This window comes from Marmota marmota, unplaced genomic scaffold, assembly GCF_001458135.2.
Source record: "Marmota marmota marmota unplaced genomic scaffold, marMar, whole genome shotgun sequence".
NCBI classification, from domain to species: Eukaryota; Metazoa; Chordata; class Mammalia; order Rodentia; family Sciuridae; genus Marmota; species Marmota marmota.
In genome coordinates, this window is record NW_026000185.1 from 28287550 (window position 1) to 28304855 (window position 17306).

General features: G+C 56.2%; 1 protein-coding gene across 1 annotated transcript; it reads left to right on the forward strand.

The window, feature by feature from the left end:
- The first annotated feature begins 3208 nt into the window (after nucleotides 1-3208).
- LOC107146593 (uroplakin-3b-like protein 1) lies at nucleotides 3209-7884 on the forward strand. Its single transcript, XM_048790093.1, has 6 exons — nucleotides 3209-3287; nucleotides 5375-5560; nucleotides 5740-5962; nucleotides 6534-6610; nucleotides 6844-6964; nucleotides 7618-7884. The coding sequence occupies exons 1-6, from the start codon at nucleotides 3209-3211 to the stop codon at nucleotides 7724-7726; spliced, it is 795 nt and encodes a 264-aa protein (XP_048646050.1). The 3' UTR covers nucleotides 7727-7884.
- The last annotated feature ends 9422 nt before the right edge of the window (nucleotides 7885-17306 follow it).

The following is a 17306-nucleotide window of genomic DNA, read 5'->3' on the forward strand; positions in this document are numbered from 1 at the left end:
GGTAGGAAGGAGACAAAAGGAGATTATGACTTCATTCTGAAAGGCTTGGGCTAAAATTCCTAACACCGTCATTGCCAGGAGTCCCCCTAGCCCTAGTGCTCCCAAATTTCTAGGAAATCTACAAATCTTTAATCACAATTTTAAAGTTAACTGGAAACTCACCCTTATGAAAATTTGCCTCGTGCCCTGTTAGTCCATGAATACATGTATTTTTAGAATAGATCCAGCAAAAGGCAATTCAAAACTTACAATTCAGGACACTTTCCCAGTGATATCTACTGATCAGTTAATGGGGAAGATTCAACCCAAGGCACCTGGAAATCGCCAAACCACTATATGGTCTTTTGGTCACCAGACTCATCCCTACACACCTTCCCTTGCCCACTCTCAACAAATTTCCTGTAAAAGAAGAGCCCGAGACTCCAAAAGCCCTTCTCACCCTGGAGATGGCCCACGTGCTCCCTTGAATGTGTACTTCTCGCTTTCCTAAATAAACCTCTGTGCTTCGATATCTGAAGGGTCTATAAATTCTTTTCCATCACGTATATCAAGGACCCTGATATCTGGAGATGAAGTCCCCTTCTCTGGGACCTGGATGGACCCCCTCCGGGGAGGACACTACTTGTAGAATTAATTTACATCCCAAACTGGTTCATTGATCTTTTTTTTCTCCCTCTGTGGGGCTGGACATCAACCCAGGGTCTTACTGCGGCCACAGCCATTGGGCCACCCCTCAGACCACGTTGATCAAATCACCAAGGCTAGAGAACCTCAGGCTGCGCGTGCTCTGTGCTCCTCCGTCCTGTGTTCACTTCCTCCTGTCTCCCAAGGTTCTTGGCAAAGGCCAGTCTTAGGATTCTGTTGGGAGGGGACCCGCAGGAGGAAGAGGAGGAAGGAAAACTCTGACCCCCGCTGGACCACAGGGGCGGGGGCCGGAGCAGGGAGCCCCATTAGAATGGCTACTACTAACCCCAGTTAGAATGGCTACGATCAAAACACAAAAATTAACAAATGCTGACAAGGACGTGGAGAAAAGGATCTCTGTGTGCTGTTGGGGATCTATGTTAGTACAGCCAATGGGGAGAAGGGTATGAAGGACCCTCCAAAAGCTAAACAGGGAACAAAGCATATGACCCAGCCATCCCACTCCTGGGTATATATTCAAAGGAAATGAAATCAGCATACCAAAGAGACACCTGATGCCATGTTTCTTGTGGTACTATTCACAGTAGCTAGGAGTCAACCTAGGTGCTCATCAGTGGACCAATGGGTAAAGAGAATGTGATATATCTACACATAATATTTTATTCAGCCATAAAGAAGAATTAAATCCTGTCATTTTCAGCAAAACCGGTGGAACCAGAGGACAGAGGACACAGCCACTCTGTCTATGGTATATATGGTGACATAAGCCAGACACAGAAAGACAAGCACCAGATGTTTCCTTATATGTAGAGGGAGTAGCCGGGTGCAGGAGCAGCGGCTCAGGAGGCTGAGGCGGGAGGATCACAAGTTCAATGCCAGCCTCAGCAATGGCGAGGCACTAAGCAACTCAATGAGGCCCTGTCTCTAAATAAAATACAAAGTAGGGCTGGGGATATGGCTCAGTGGTTGAGTACCCCTGAGTTTAATTCCCAGTACCCCCCCAAAAAATTAAAAAACGTGTGTGTGTGTGTGTGTGTGTGTGTGTGTAGAGGGGTGTAACCTCAGTGGTAGAACACTTGCCTAGCATTCATGAAGCCCTGAGTTCCATCCCTAATACTGCAAGAAAGAAAAAAAAAGAGAGAGAGAGAGAAATATCACACAGAGCCTAGTAAAATCTACAATTACTACATGTTAATCAGAAAATTAAAACAAGGGAAAAAAAAAGGTTCTTCTCATCTTGGGGCCTTGGCTGAGGCTCACCCCAGGTTAGCACCCTTTCAGCCACCGCTGGGCCTCGGCAGCTCTTCCCTGGAATCTAGTCCTGGCTTAGGCCCCTGTACTCGGGGGCGGAGTCCATCCCTGATGAGAGACACCATTTTAAAACTTGGAAAATCTTCAGCATTCTGCTAGTGTGCCTGAGTCAAGGGTCGGTCACAGAAAACCCACTGGGTAATTATCGGATGTTGACTGGAATATTTTACTTTGGAAGCACGGGGTAAGCAACAGTCGACCCCGTTCAAGTGTTTGTGGATCTTGATCTTCCCAACCACCAGAACTCTGAGAAATAAATCTGTGCTGTGTTTAAGCCGCTCTGTCTATGGTATTTTGCCACAGGAGCCGGAATGGTCTAGGACAGTATTAGGATGGCCTTAGGCCTGAGCCTAAGCAACTCCATTTAAAAAACCCTGCAGTCTCTCCAGGCACACCCACAGAGCCCTCCAGTATGGCCACAAACAAGTCACTTCCCTTCACCCTGATAAACAGAGTGAAGCCCCTGGCAGGCTGTCTTCGCCTGATAAGAGGGAAAGGCGAGAAGATCAGGGTGGAGCCACCAGACCCGATGTTTCTGACCCCAGGATAAATGATGTCACTGAGAAATCCAGTGGTAACTGGTAAGGATTGAAAGGGGGGTTCAAAGCCCCAAAATTTAGAGCAAATGAGCAGGGATTCAGCCAGCTGAAACAAATATGCACTCGAGCTGGAGAGCCTGATGAGGATATGACATCCCATCACTTGTCATCGTTTCTGAGCCTCTGCATGATCCTCACCGCTCTCAAACTCTACCGCCTCGTCTGGACCTTGGTGAGAGCTGCAACTCCTCCCTACGACCCCCTCCTCAACCAGTCGTCCACTCCATGCCAGGAAAAGCCTGCCTTGGTTCCGGACCTGGTCACCGCGGTCTGAGTGAGTGTGTATCTGCTGGACATAAAGCCTAAGGCTCAAGACTTCTGAACTCAGCATGCAGAGGGGATGTCTGTCATGAGCCTGTCATGATGAAGTGTGTTTGCAGTGCTTAGAATTAATCTAGAATTGTTTGCTGTGGAATTGATTATGTCTATTGCAGTGCCTAGCATTAAGGATTGTCATTTTCTTGATTAAGAACCTATAGAGTGAAATTGTATTGAGTAATTTGAGTGAATAAAGCACTGAAAGGGGCAAAAGTACGTGGACACTCTTTATTTCTCCCCTCGACTGCATACGTCGCAATTTTGGCCCCTTGCCACAGACAGTTAGCCTCCCTCCTGCCCTCATGCAGGATCTGCCCAGAGAGGGTGTGCGGCATATGGCTGAACCACAGGAAGACCAGTTGGTAGAAAGTACCATGGGGACATTGAGAAAGAAGGGCGTCATTCTGTTTGAAGGTCAGGGAAGCCGGCTTGAAGGATTTTGCAGAGGCTTCCGAGAGGAGCTGGAATCTGGACTTGGTTTTGTAGAATGGGTGGGGGATTTCTCCTTGGAGAGGAGGTGCTTCCCGGCTGGGGAAGGGCACACGGCGGGCTCAGATGTCTGAGGAGCCCTGGGTGCCTCAGGAAGGAAGCAGCAGTGGGTTGGGGGAGCCTTTAAGTTCCTGGTGGCCAGGGAAGGTCAACCTCTTCCCACCTCACTGAGCTTGAGGTGCCCGCCCAGGTGGGCGCGGCAGGATGGGCCCTGGGGCAGCCCAGGTGGCCTCCTCCTCTGAGGCCTCTCCCAGGCCAGGCCCTCCTGGAAGTGGGGTGGGGGTGTCTGGGCTTGCCTCACCCCAGCAACCAATCCTTCTCTTCAGACCCCACCCTGGTGGGGCCAAATCCACAGAGGCCTGCAGATTCTGCCCCCAAACCTGTCGGACCAGTTCTATGGGAGGAGGGGGCACCCAGGAGGGGCAGCTGAGATGGAAGGAAGCAGCCTCCCCCGGCCCAGCACAGACAGCTGCAGACACTGCAGACAGAACTCTGCACGGACAGACCTTAGGATGCTGGGCCTGGCCGGGAGGCTCAGAGGGGTACAGTCCTGGTGGCTGGTCCTACTGTTACTGCAGCTTATTGGTGTCCCGCCGGGGACAGGCCTGGGTGAGTGAAGCCGGGGACTGAGGCAGGGGTGCCCACAGAGCCTCAGGCTTCGGGGAGGTAAGTCTCCTCCCTGGCTGCCCTTCCCTGCCTCCCTGGTCTGGGGACTGGGTCCTGCGTTGGTCTGGGAAGAAGGACCACCTAAAGCAGTCACGGACCAGCACCTGCCCCTCTCCCCAGGACTGAGGAGCAACAATGCTTGCTCTCTTCCTTTGGGGTTCCCATGCCAGAATTCTTAAATGGTTCTCCTCCTCCTCCTTCCTTCGCTATGGTAACCCAGGAGCGCAGGTTACCCCTGCAAACCCCAGGAGGCCCTCGAGGATCCCAAACTAGAAGGGCTTAGAGATACAGTCACCCTCATCTCTGCCGCTCTATTTCTCTCCCCTAGTTGTGCAAACATTAAGTGCCTATTGTATGCAAAGTCTCCTGGGCCTCTGAGAGAGTATTGAGGGCCTTGAGAAAGAAGGAATCAAGCACCCTCCCAGGCTAGAAGGTTCTGGAAGGTTCTAGTCCAAACCTGTGCAGTTGATGTAGTGGCAGTGAGACATAGTGAACTGGACTGGAGGGGTGGGTGGCTGAGACCCGTATGAGAGCCCACTTGGTCTTTCTGCTTGTGTCAGTATTTGGGGCTGGGGAGCTGAAGGCACTCAGGGAGGAGGGAGGGGGTCCAAGCCCCCCAGCTGCAAGGCTGGACACAGGCCACATTGCCAATCCTGAGTCACCTCTGGCATTGGAGGCTGTGAGGGGAGCCCAGAGGGGGTGGAGGTCCCGGAGGAGAAGGTGTCTTGGGGTCTCAGTGGGAGGTGACGGGAGTTGGAAGAGAACTGGGTGGAGAAGAGAGGAATGTTCTAGACTCAACCAGCTTCAGGCCCCAGAGCCAATGGTCCCCACAGGAGGGTTATCTCTGGGTCTCAGTGCAGGGGACCTTTGTGCGTCAGCTCCTCACCCTCCCAAGCCATCCATTTCTCCCATCAAACAAACCAACCTGGACCAGGTAGATAGAGATGGAGGGGCTCCTCTGGCTACCTGGAACGTCAGGAGCAGTGTCTAGCCCAGGGCTCGGTCCCCCAGACGTGAATCTCACCCCAGCAAGGCCCACACCTGGTGGGGGAATGCTGTGTGCTTCGGTCTGCTCTTCCTGGATGCTGCCAATCACACGGAGACCCACAGGTGGGAGGAGGACATGGCCTTCCCTCCCAGCTCCCACAGTGCCCACCCTTAGCAGGCTCCTAAGGGAGGCTGGACTCAGGCCACCTGCCCATGGCCCATGGGGCACAGAGTTGCCAGGGAGCCCTTCTGAGCACAGCCCGACCCGACCTCCCAGGAAGAGCCCCTATCTCTGTCAGACCAGGGCTGCCCAGACAGGCCTGTGTCTCCCCCTCAGACCGGGCAGTTGCCCTGTTCAGGCTCCTGCATCCCCTCCCCTGTGCCCTTCCCAGAGCACATCAGCTACATGCCCCGGCTCTCCAGCGTCACCCTGGCCGGGAAGCTCACACAGTCCACCTTCACGCTTGAGCAACCACTGGGCCTGTTCGATGACCTCAATATCTCTAACTCGGACCCCATCTGGCTGGTGGTGGCCCACAGCAACGGTGGGTACCACGGCCACCAGGCCTTGGTTTTCCCCTGTGCAATGGGCAGGCCTGGGTGGGGAGCAGCAGGAGTGAGGGAAAGCTGGGGACACAGGAGCTGTGGGGGGTGTGGCCCGGGAGGGTCGTCTGCAGGCCTGGTGGCACAGGGCTGGAGTCCTGACTGGCCATGTCACCTTCAGCCATCCAGAACTTCACTGTCCCACAGAAGACAAAGGACATTCCTGCCCCCGCTAACTTCTCCCAGAAGGGCTACTACCTCACACTGAGGGCCAACCAGAAGCTCTACCGGCGTGGTGGCCAGGCCAGCAAGCAGCTCCCTGTCCTCCGTGTGGGCAATGATACACACTGCTCCTGGACAAAAGTGGGCTGCAATCACCCACTGCAGGGCTCGGGACCCTACAGGTGAGGGGAGCTGCCAGGTCCCGGCTGAGCTGGGAATGCTCCTGCCTGGGCCAAGCCGGACCCTGACAACTTCCGGTGGGACACCTGGGTTCCCTGTTGTACCAGTAGGAGTGTGAGGCGGGGAGAAGGGGCTGGGGATGCCTCAGTGAATCCTCCTATCTTTTTGGAGCAATGGGCCCCCAATGTAAGCCCCAGTCCCCACTGGTGGTCTGGGACTCAGGGCTGGATCGATCATTTTCTCCCACACATTCTGCATGTCCAGGGCGTTATGCTCCTCAGCCCCGTCTCCCTTCATCAACTGCTTGATTCACTCATGTTTAGGGCTGAGAGTCTAATTCACCCCCCACACATTTCTCAAAGGTCCAGAGAAGGAGAAGATGCATCCAAGAACACACAGCCAAATGTGAACTCCTCTTGGGCTCTGAGGCTGTGCTATTTAGCCCAGGCCCCATTTTCCCACCCCAGGATGCTCTTCCTATGCCTGGGAGTTGAGGGGAGAAATTGTCAGGCTCCAGGGTCCGAGGGTTTCAGAACGCAAGGGCTCCACCCCCAATACTGGGTTTGCTGTTAGGGTGAAGTTCCTGGTAATGAGCAAGGAGGGACCTGTGGCTGAGACAGAATGGTCCAAGGAGACCCGCCTGCAGCAAGGTAGGGGGCGAGATGAACAGCTTAAATGGTAGGGGCTGGGGGCTCCTAGAGAGAGTGGGGGGCCTGGGGCACTAGGCCAGACCCCGTCAATCAGAGGCATGTTGCTATTCTGCCGGCTGCAGGTGCTCCTTCTGGCTCAGGTGGAGGGTGGTTGGTCCAGAGGCTGTGTGTGCAAGGGCCCCCTTCGCAGGTCAAATGAAGTCCTCTTCCTATGTGGCCCATCATCCTCCCAGCCCAGGTATTGCAAGCTGTTACGGGGCCCCAGAGTGCAGGCACAGTGGTCATCATTGCCATCCTGTCGGTCCTGCTGGCCATCCTCCTGGCTGCTGTCCTCATCATGCTCACACAAGCCTAGTGAGTAGACAGGGCTGGGACCACCTCCCAGGGCCCTCTGCTGGGGTGGTTTTCCTTAAAGGCCAGACAGGGCTAACAATAAATTGTGCACGGGATCCCTGAGGTTCCAGAACCCCTGGGTTCTGAGCTAGTGATCCATCCTTCCTGCTGGGAACGCACCTGAGCGGGATGGGAGTGAGTGTGCATTATCCCTTCCCTCCGTGCCCTCTTTGCTCCACACCTACCCACTTTCCGAGCTGGCACTGCTCGCCCCCTGGTGGCAGATTTTGGTATTGCGAGCAGACAAGGCGACACCCTGGGAAGGTAGATTGCTTTCAGCACGTGCTGGGAGTTGCTTCAAGATTTCGTTTGGAGCTCAGAGGCTGGGACTTGGCAGAGAGGGGGCGTCTGTAAGGTTTCCCTGAGAAAAGGAGACACCTTTCCTGGTGGTATTTGGGGTGGCAGGGAGGTGGGGAGGCTTCGGGGCAGGAGAGTGGCAGGCAGGTGAGATCAGGGGCTGAGTCAGGGGCTGCATCTCATAGGCCCCCGGGAGCCAGGGTGGGGGGACAAGGTTCTAGAGGGATCCTGTTCGATGTTGTGGGGCACCAGGCGACGGCTGGGATTGCAATCAGGCGCTTTGTTCGCCATCCTCTCTCCCTCTCTCTCCACCCAAGCTGCGAAAGCTGCAGGAACGTTCCCGTTTCGATCCCAGAGGAGCCACTGAGCATGGGAAGATACAGCACCCACCACATGGGCGACCCTTCAGCTGTGGGGGGCTCCTGAGCCACTCCAGGGGCACCTGGCTACCTCTCGGCCTCCTGCCGGGACCAGGCTGCACAGCCCCGAAGCTTCTGGATCCTAGAGAGGTGGCTCTAAATGATGGTGGGGTGTGTGTGTGTGTCCTTACCCCAAAGCTTGGACCAGTCCCTGGCAGAAATAAATACCCCGACACCTTCCTGCTCGACTACAGCACCCTGCACCCAGGCAGGCTTCCTGTGCCCCCGGGTCCAGCTCTGTTGGGAAGGCTCTGGGGTCGGGGGCAGGACCAGGGCTGAGGCTTAAGGTCCAAGGCCAGCTGTCACCCAGGCCAGAGCAAATCTCTCTTTGAGCCTCCGTATCTGTAATGTGTGGATAGTGACGATGGCCTCCCTGCCCAGCCACACTCCTCCTACCAAAGGTCCCACACAGCAGGTCCAGGTGTGCTGTCCATCACCCCCACGTCCTCCTGGTGGCCCCTCTCCCCAGCTGCCTCTCCTCCTGGATGGAGGATTGAGAGCCACCCTCTTCCCCTTCTTCCAGTCCCCCAGTAGGTCCAACTTCGAAACTTTGTGCCCACCTTAGTCCATACTTCCAGGTGGGGCAGCGTGGGACGGGGTAGGGGCAGGAAGTGTGTGTGAAGCTGTGGTTCCCAAGAGCAGCCTGACTCAGCCCAGAGCAGACCCCACCCCAGCCTAACTCAGGGCACCCACAGCTGCTGGCCATCAGCCATGCCTCGTGCCAGGCACTAAGGGGGCCAGAGATGGCCCAGGTAATTCTGTCCTCCAGGTGTCCCCTGCCGTCAGGGGAGGATAGTGACACCCAGGTGTTGGAGAGCCATCCTGGTGGCTCCCTTCCTGGGGGAGGTGTGACTTTGGTGGAGGAACAGGACACCTGTGCCAGGTGGACACTGGCAGGATGCCCAGACAGGAGCCACATGGCGCTGCCAGAGGGCAGGCTGGGGACAGCGCGAGCCGAGGGAGGGTGTCCAGGGAAGGAGGGGAGGCTGGGAGGCACCTGGTGCTACGTGCAGGGCCCTTGCCCTCTGAGACAGAAGATTAGGGAAGGAGGGCTGGCTGGGTTCCCAGGTGCCTTCCTCTGTGACCTGCAAATGTCCCTAAGTGGTTTATTAGCTGGAGCAGACACATCCGGCTCCTGCAGCGGAGGAAATGCTCAAGTGACCGTGGGGCAATCAGGCAGGGAGGGGCAGTAGGGGAGGGGACCATCTCCTCTCCATGGCCTCTCCAGGACAGTTATGAACCCTGGCCTTGGGGCTGGGTGACCCTGGACAGGTCACTTTCCTGGGATGGGCCTCAGTTTCTCCTTAGGTGAAAAGCCAAGGTTGAGTGGCCCGACCTGGAGGGCCTGGTAGCCGATAGACCTTTCCCCACGCCCTGTGTGGGCCCGGCCCTGCAGGAAGCAGATGGCATGTGTCCCAAAGGGCAATTGAGAGCATTTGCAAAGGTGTGGGCAGCCTTAGGGGGAGCAGCAGAGGGGTGATCCAGCCTGTCACCAATGGAGTCACATGCACTCTGGAACTGAAGGCTCCAGAGGAAGGGAGGAAGGGAGTGGCGTTTCCAGAGCCAGCAAACAGTAGCCACGGGCCGGAGTCCACTGGGCAGGAGCAGAGGCTATAGGTAGAGGGACAAGGCCACTGGAGAAAGCTGGGTAATAAATGCCCGGCATTGTCCTGCCTTAGCCAGAAACAAGGTGGTAGGGGTGCGGGGGTTTGGTCAGGCTCCTGGGCACAGAGCAGTACAGAGAGGGGCAAGAGCGGATTTAGAAGGCATGGGACACCTGGGAGACTCTCCTCTGGAACAGAGTCTTCCCACCTTCCTGTCTCCAGCCTGACACAAGGACAGAAAGATGGCCACGAGGTTCTGCTCCAGTCAGAGGGCTGCTGAGGCTGGGTGGGGCATTCAGAGGGGACTCTGCAGGGACTGACCCTTGAGTTCTAGAGGACAGGGGTCTTGGCCAGCTGGAGAAGCGGTGGCCCCTGATGACCCTTTATCCCCTTCCTGGGAACCAGCCCACAGGCCTCAGGAATGGGAGGTAGGGCCTGAGTCCGCCCTGCTCCTTGTCCCGTCTGGAGTGACTGTCCCAGGATGGGTGCTTGTGCTCCCTCCACCCCGCCCACCCCTGTCCCTGGTGGCCACCCATGTCCTGGGCCTGCACCTGGTCCGTGGGAGGTGTGGGTCCCCTCCATCAGCCCCCGTCCCTGCCACTCACTCTTACGCCTCAGCCTCTTCCATGGGTGTTAATGACCCCCCGTCTGTCCTCTTATCTGCCTCATATATCCTTGGTGCCCTGGCCACCCTGGACAGCCCAGAGGCCCCTCATGCTAACACACCACTCCACAGCCCAGCCTGGAGCTGCCCAGCCTTGTGCCTCCCCGGTGCTCCTGGTTCTCCAGGCTTCAGGCTGGATGCTGGCAGACCCAGGTCACCTGTGTCCCTGACCCCACGCTCTGCTTCCTACCCTAGACACAGCCTGTGTATAAGCCTTAAGCCACCTGCTCAGGACCTGCCCGCTGCTGAGCCCAGAGGCGGCCTGGGTGGAGAGCAGGCTCAGCGTGCGTGGGATGTGGGGGTTCTCCAGCCCGAGGGGAGATGCTGGCCGCAGATGCTGGTTTCTCTGGGCTCTTCTGGGGCTTGAGAGTCGAGGGAGGGGTCTGAGTCTCAGTGCCCGGTCCTACCAACCCACCGGCCATCCTCCCCATGCAGCCTCAGGTCCAGAGCCAAGTCCCAGGGGGCCATGGGGGAATGAACGCCCCAAGAGGGTGATGTCGGGCCCCAGCCTCGGCGTCCAGCCTCACCCACCTGGGCTTCAGCCTCTTTGCCCCAGGAAAGGGGTGGATGGGATGAGCAGGACTCTCTGTCTGCCTCTGGCCCTCAGGCCACTGGGTCCCTCCCCACTCACTCTTTCCCACTGACAGCAGACGGTGGTTCTAACCCTGTTGGGCACTGGGCCACGTGTTCCCAGCTCAAGGCCATCCCCCACCCTCCTCCGTGGCAGCTGGTCATGCGCAGAGATACCACAGGACCCTGCTGGCTGGTCCATGCCACCTGGGGCTGCCAGGAAGAGGGGCACTAGGCCTGCTGGAGCATCAGAGGTGTCCAGGCACGTCTGGGAGGCACCAAGCCTGGGGACCCTGCAGGGCACCTCCTCAGGTCATCAGGGGCCCATGGACACCGGCTCCCACCTACTGACCACACGGTGCAGCTCTATGGGCCTTCTCAGCCCTCCAACTCACAGGGGGACCCACTTGGGAGCATAGGCTTGGGGACAATGATTTTGAGTGGTGAAGTGATGTCCTATGAACCAGGTGTCTCCTGACATCATCCTGGTAAATGGACAACTGGGAAGCGCAGGGACCCCGCCTCTCTTCCTGCCTCCTTCTGTCCCTGTTTTCCCATCTCCATGTGTGGGGTTGTGTGTCCCCTGGGGTTATGTTTCTCGCTGTCCCTTGTCCCTATTTTTTTTTTGTTTTTTGCACTGGGGATTGACCCAGGTGCTCTCCCACTGAGCTCCACCCCCAGCTCTTTTATTTTGAGGCAAGGTCTTGCTAAGTTGCCCAGGTTGGCCTCAAACTTGGGATCCCCCTGCCTCAACCTCTGCAGTAGCTGGGATTGCAGGGGTGTGCCACCACACCCAGCTTCTTGTCCCTCTTTTTAAGCCTGACCAGCCTCGGAAACACCTTTTGCTTCCAGAAGGGGAGCTTTCTGGGCCAGTCCAGGCGTGGGCCTGACCATTTCCCAGCATACGCAAGCTCCAGGCAGATGGTGGCAGGGGAGAGGAGAAAAACACAGTAGAGACAACAGGGACAGAACAGGTGTCAGGGACAGAAACGTCACAATCCATTGACCCAAATCGCAGGTACAGAAGTAAAGAGAGGGTCACCCCGGACCCCTTTCCCTGCTGGCTCTGCTTCTAAGCGGTCTGTATGCCCACCCCCAGACTCCCTGCTCTCCCAGTATAGGAGTGGGGTGCATCTCGACCCCCTGCCCCACCACGGACACTTGCACCTCCTATTTGGCCTGGGAGTTGGCCCACACAGAGGGGTCTGGCGGTCCAGGCAGGACCGCGTGGCCTGGGAAGAGTCAGCTGACCAGGTGTCTGGGGGCAGGGTACTTTCTGGTCCGGCCCCACCACAGTAATCTTGAATGGGACTATTCCCACCTTGGGGCACAAGGATGCACGGGGTGCTTGTGTGTGTGTGTGTGTGTGCGTGCACATGCGTGAGCGCCAGAGATTGAACCCAGGGGCACTTGACTACTGAGCCACATCCCCAGCACTATTTTATGTTATATTTAGAGACAGGGTCTCACTCGGTGGCTTAGTGCCTCAATTTTGCTGAGGCTGGCTTTGACCTCTCGATCCTCCTCTCTCAGCCTCCCCAGCTGCTGGGATTACAGGTGTCATCTGTGCTCCAGGCAGGGGTGTATTTTCAAAGTGGGGTCTCCCAGGAGCCCAGCCACCCTGCTATGGGACCCCTTCTCTGGGAGGAGAGCCCAGGCCTCGGGTGTGAGCCTTTATTCAGGAGCGAGTATACAAGCCTGCTGGAGACAGGGTGCATGGAACCAAGGTGGCCAGGGCCAGCCAGGGGAGGTCCCAGGGTCAGGACTGGATCCTGAGGGTCCTGGGAGCCCTTGAGGGGTTTTTAGCAGGACATAAGAGCCCATTGGAGGGTAGAGGTGACTGGGAGGGGCAGGGCCCTTCATGGGAGGCAGGGATGTCGGGCTCTCTCACTCGGGCTGTGTGGGGACTCCCTGGGGACCTGACTGGTGGAAAGCCCCCTCCTAGGACAATTTCCTGCCTGGCCTCTGATGCCCAGATCTCTGACCCCAGCAGTCCTGGGTAGTCTCCAATCCCCCCTCCAGCTTCCTCCATGGGAGGATGAGGCTGGGCATTTCTATTCTCTTTCTGGAAGGTTCAGAAGGTTAATGAGGGCAAAGCACGGAACTCCACTCAGGAGATGAACTTCTGGGAAGAGAGCAACCTGCATCTAGGCTGAGGGCCAAAGGCAGAGTGGGGACCGCACCTCTGGTCATGGACTATCCACCGACTGCCCCAGGGTCGCGACTTGGCCCCTCTGACCAGCCGCAGGCGAGTTTCTGTGAATATCAGAGACACAGAATGGAGGTTTCTCTGCCTCCACAGTGCAGAAGACCCTCCTCTTCCCATGGTGGGCCTACTCCAGCCTTGCCTGGCCCAGAGGCTGTTTCTCAGGGCCTGGGGAAGGTGTGGCCATGTGGCCCTGGCTATCCCCACCTTGCCTGCTGGATGAACAGGTTCTGAATTCCACCAGGACCTTGAAGTGACACCAGGCCTGTGCTAAGGCTCCAAGAAGTTAAAAGCTGCCCCCAAATCTTTCATTATAATCCTAGTGATTCAGGAGGCTGAAGCAGGAGGCTCTCAAATTGGAGGCCAATTTTGTGAAACCCTGTGGCTTTTTTTTAAATGTGGTTCGATCCTCAGCACCACATAAAAATAAATAAATAAAATAAAGGTATTGTGTCCACCTGCAACTAAAAAAGAGCGAGAAAGAAAAAGAACACTGACTCCCAAAGCAGAACACAATCCAGACAGGTCAGTTCCTATGGTTGTCCCTCCCCAGGCCCTTCACACCTGCCCCCACCACCTCCCCAGGGGGCCCACCAGGATCTTTCTCTACCTCCCTCCAGTTTCCCAGATGCAGAAATCCCAGATCGTTTGGCCTGTGGTTTGCAGAGCAGAGAAGCCCCTCCTGGTCTCTGGTCTGGCTTCTGTCCACCATATGGGGTGGACATGTGGGGCCAGGGCCCCCTCTTACAGCTGAAGAGCCTACGACCAACGAGGAGAAAGCCCCTTCCCTCAGAGGGAACAGAACTTTCCTCCTGCAGCCCAGGGCTCCTCTCAGGGACAGGCTGCAGCATCTGTCCTTCTGAATTCCACTCACCCTCCTCAGTCAGGGCCATGGCTAATCAGTACCTGTACCAGTGCCCAGAGCACCTGCAGCCTGAGAAGGATGACCCGGGAAGCAGGCACCCACAGAAAGGTGGGGGTGGGAGAGAACCGCTTTGAGATGACTGTCCCCATGTCAGGAGCTAAGTCTAGGGATATAGGTCCATGGTCCAGCCTCTCTGTTTGAACTGGGGGCCACACTTATTTATTTAGTTAGTTAGTTGCAGATGGTCACAGGCCTGGATCCAGTGTTCTTGTGCCCTGGGACCCAGCAATTCTTGCTCCTAGGAATTTATTCCCCAAGGGAGATGAATGCTTTTATGTCCCAAAAGATTTGCGCAAGGACATTCATTGCAGCTTTACACATAACAGCCCCCCAATGGAAACAAAATCAATGTCCAGGCTGGTTGGGTGGCACACGCCTGTAATCTCAGCAGGCTGAGGCAGGAGGATCACAAGTTCAAATCCAGCCTCAGCAACTCAGCGAAGCCCTAAGCAATTTACTGAGACCCTGTCTCTAAATAAAAATATTTTGGATGGGGATGTGCCTCAGTGGTTAAGCAGCCCTGGGCTCAATCCTTGGTACAAATGAGACTACTCCATGGTGACAAGTTGGGGAAGAGGTTATCCCTGGAGGTGAGGATGTCGGGGTGGGGCTGAGGAAGCCTGCTGGGGCTCAAATGTCCTAGACCTTGACTTGGGCATGTGTAAAACCTCATCTCTTGGAATCTGTGGATTTCAGCGCACACCTGTGGGGCATTCTAGACAGCCCTGGGTCTGGCGGAGCCTGGGTGGGTGCCGTGACATGCGACTAGATCACTCAGGGTCACTCCAGGTGAATTTGGGTTGGCACGAAATAATCACACACACAGACAGAAAGTACATTTTTCTCGACCTTAGGGGTCCATTGGAAAGAGAGAGTGAGGCACTCCAAAGGGAGTTTCCATGGAATGCTCTTTCCAAATAAGGCAGAGGGGCAGAGGGGCAGGTTTCAGGGGGTTGAGTCCAGCTTCCTCATGTCTTGTGGTCAGTAGATTGAGTGACATCTTGGCAAGCCACACCCATCTCAGGTGCTGTGTGGGGTCAAAGGCAGAGGGAGTGAGAAGGACTCACAGGGCACAGCCAGACCGAGCAGCAATGCTCACAGCTCACGCACACAGCCCACTGCTGGCCCGTGACACGTGGCTCTAGCCTGTGAGGGATGGGTCAGTAATAGAAACTTCCAGGTAGAGAGAGATGCTAGTGGGGGATGGCAGGGTCCTGCTGGGGGCAGATAGGGCAGGGGACCCAGAGAGCTGGAGGGCTGGGCTCACCCCGAGGGGCGGGTCCCAGTTGCCCACGCTGTACCAGGAGCTGGAGAAGCAGAGGATGGGGTGCAGGAGGAAGCAGGCCCAGAGGGGCTCTCGGATGTGGAGCAGGCCCGGCCTCTCTGGGCAAGGGCCAGGCTGAGACCAGGAGCCACCGCCTCTGGCCTCCCCCACCGAAGGCTCCTGGGTCCCATCAGCCAGCCAGGCCCTGTCCCGGCTCAGGGAGACCATGGCGCCAGAATCCCTGACAGGTTTACGTGGCAGCTGCAGACGCACTGGCTAGGTCCCAAGTCCCCTTCACACCCACACATCCGTCTCCCAGAGGAGCCAGGAGAGGCCCAGCCAGGGCCCCGTGAAGACCAGTCCTGCACAGGGTCCCAGAAGCCAGGTTCTCCTCAGGATCAAGCTGTATCCCCCTGCCCTGGGCCACCTCGGCCTCATGCCTGGCCCTTTGTCCTTCTCCAGGCTCTGCCCCTCCTCCTGCCCTCTTCCCTGCCTGACGCCACCACTTCCAGGAAGCCCGCTGCCTCCAGTCTTCAGGGAGGAGTGTGCCCTTGGTTGTTTGCTCCCAGAGACTGTGACATTGTTCTGGATCCCAGACTCCGGTGTCCCTGTAACCCCAGAGACTCAGGAGGCTGAGGCAGGAGGATCATGAGTTCAAAGCCAGCCTCAGTAAATTGGTGAGACCCTGTCTCTAAATAAAATATAAAAAGGGCAGGGGTGGGGCTCAATGATGGAGTGCTTGCCTATCAGGTGTGAGGCACTGGGTTCGAATCTCAGCACCACATACATAAACAAACAAACAAACAAATAAAATAAAATAAAAGCCCATCTAGGGGAAAAAAAAAAAGAGGGCTGGGGATATGGCTCAGTGGTTAAGCGTCCCTGGGTTCAGTCCCTGGTATACCCCCCAAAAAAGAAAAAAAGAAAACAAGACTCTGGTGTCACCTGCCAGCAGGTGACCCCCAGGACTCAGGGATTTCCATTTCTTTCCACACCTCAGTCTCTGATTTCTGGGAAGGGGTAACGGTTTCACCCTCAGGGCTGGGGCTGAGGGGCTGCAGAGCATAAGACCATCTCCTTCCCCCAGGGCTGAGCAACTCCTGCAGACTCTGGCCTACTTGGGATCCCCACACCCCCAGGGCATCTGAGGGACATCTGTCACCATCCCCATGCTGCCTCCAGCCACCTTGGCCTCTGCTGAAGACCATTCTCAGTCACCCCAATGATGCACAGAAGGACCCAAGGTGTCGAGACACAGCTATGCAGAGAGGCGCTAGGTTCACGGTTTGCTCACTCGTGGAAATGGGCTGGTGGGAGCAGGCCCTGCTCCTGGGAAGACTAACGAGAGCCTCAGGAAGATACTGTTTATAGCCACCATTTCTCCACTTTAGTGATTAGGAAAATAAGGTTCAAAGAGGCTGAGTAACTTACCCACAGTCACACAGTAAGCTATCTTAGTCATTGGACCCAGGATTTGAACTCTGGCTCCAGACGCCGCACTGTTTCCTATGGGCCTGTTTTTAAAATGTGTGGTTTAATGCTGTCTGTCTAAACGAGGTGGGTGGAGTGTCATGACTGATGGGGCAGAGAGAAGCTGGGGACAGTTCCTTCTGACCTATGGAGGATTCTCTGCCTGTTCCTTCAGGCTCTTTGGGGCTGACAAGTCTTGGCACGCTGCTGTCCCTCAGCCCAGAGCCTGCCAGGCCTCCTGGTGCCCCTGGGTGGAGTCCGCACTCCTGTGCTGGCATGTCCATAGCTGGGTCCTCTGGCCTTTGTGTCGGGGCTGCTCTTGCCACCTCAGTACCTGCTGCCACCCAGCTTCTGTCCTATCCTCCTAAAGTCGGCCACCTCCCAGATGTCCCCTTCTCCCAGAAGGCTTGGCATCCGCAGGCCAGGGGCAGGAGCCGCTGTGGAGGGGAGGGGGAAGGTGGGGGAAGGTCTTTCCTCCGGAGGGAGGCACTTTACAGGAGCCCCCCACGCCACAGGAAGCCCCCGGGGCGTGAAAATTCTTGAGCTCCACGGGGACAAAGGCAGTAGCTCCAAAATATTAAAGCTACAAAATTTAAAAAAAGAAATGTTTACTTAAATGTCTTCTAAATGTAATACGAGGTCAGTTTTGTCCATTGTTAAATTTGGTATTCCCAAGTGCGTCACTGCACACGAAAACAATTTGTAGGTCACATTTTCTTACTTTGGGAGAATCCCCAAGATTCCCAAGAATGCATGATGTTAGTGGAGGAATCGAGGCCAGCAGCAAACCAAAAGAGTCCCTTGTACCTAAATAACTTGGAAAGGTGAAATATTTACCTTCTCTCTCTCTCTCTCTCTCTCTCTTTTTTTTTTTTTTTTTTTTT